Source organism: Eimeria mitis, genomic scaffold (genome assembly GCF_000499745.2).
Source record: "Eimeria mitis Houghton genomic scaffold, Emh_scaff3637, whole genome shotgun sequence".
NCBI classification, from domain to species: domain Eukaryota; phylum Apicomplexa; class Conoidasida; order Eucoccidiorida; family Eimeriidae; genus Eimeria; species Eimeria mitis.
Window position 1 is genome coordinate 2923 of NW_013571979.1, and position 543 is coordinate 3465.

Sequence of the window (543 nt, forward strand, 5' to 3'; positions counted from 1 at the left end):
CTGCTGCTGCTGCTGCTGGTTGCTGCTGCACCTGCTGATGAGGGAGATACAAACGATGCCATCAATGGGTTCAACTCCTGCAACTTCGTTAGCATCAAATTACGCCCTGCATACAAACCCTAAACCCTAAACCCTAAACCCTAAACCCTAAACCCTAAACCCTAAAACATGTAAACTCCGTCAGAAACAGCAAAATTTTACCCTGGCCCTGCCTCTTCACCCTAAACCCTAAACCCTAAACCCTAAAACCACCGCCCCCCTCCCCCCTCCCCCCTCCTCCCTCTCCCGTAAACCCTAAACCCTAAACCCTCTCCCCTAAACCCTAAACCCTCTCCCCTAAACCCTAAACCCTAAACCCTCTCCCCTCTCCCCTCTCCCCTAAACCCTTACAGATGAACTGAGCGAGTCCTGCGGCTCCCGCATCGGGTGTATAAGCAAAGGAGAGAAAGGTGCCGGTGAGGGGTGAGATGAAACTGTGTCCGGGTATAGCGATGCCTAGTGGTGAGGGTTCATATGGGCATTCGAGTTGGGGTGTATCCTCAG

The 543-nt window shown here is 52.7% G+C and overlaps 1 protein-coding gene across 1 annotated transcript in view; it reads right to left on the minus strand.

Annotated features, from left to right (window-relative positions):
• EMH_0068040 (uncharacterized protein) overlaps nt 1–543 on the minus strand; it is a gene marked incomplete at both ends in the record, with an annotated part of 2355 nt that overhangs the window by 277 nt on the left and 1535 nt on the right. The window contains one exon of the mRNA XM_013498687.1: nt 32–106. Coding sequence (XP_013354141.1) covers nt 32–106 — 75 coding nt within the window. The remainder of the gene's footprint in view (nt 1–31; nt 107–543) is intronic.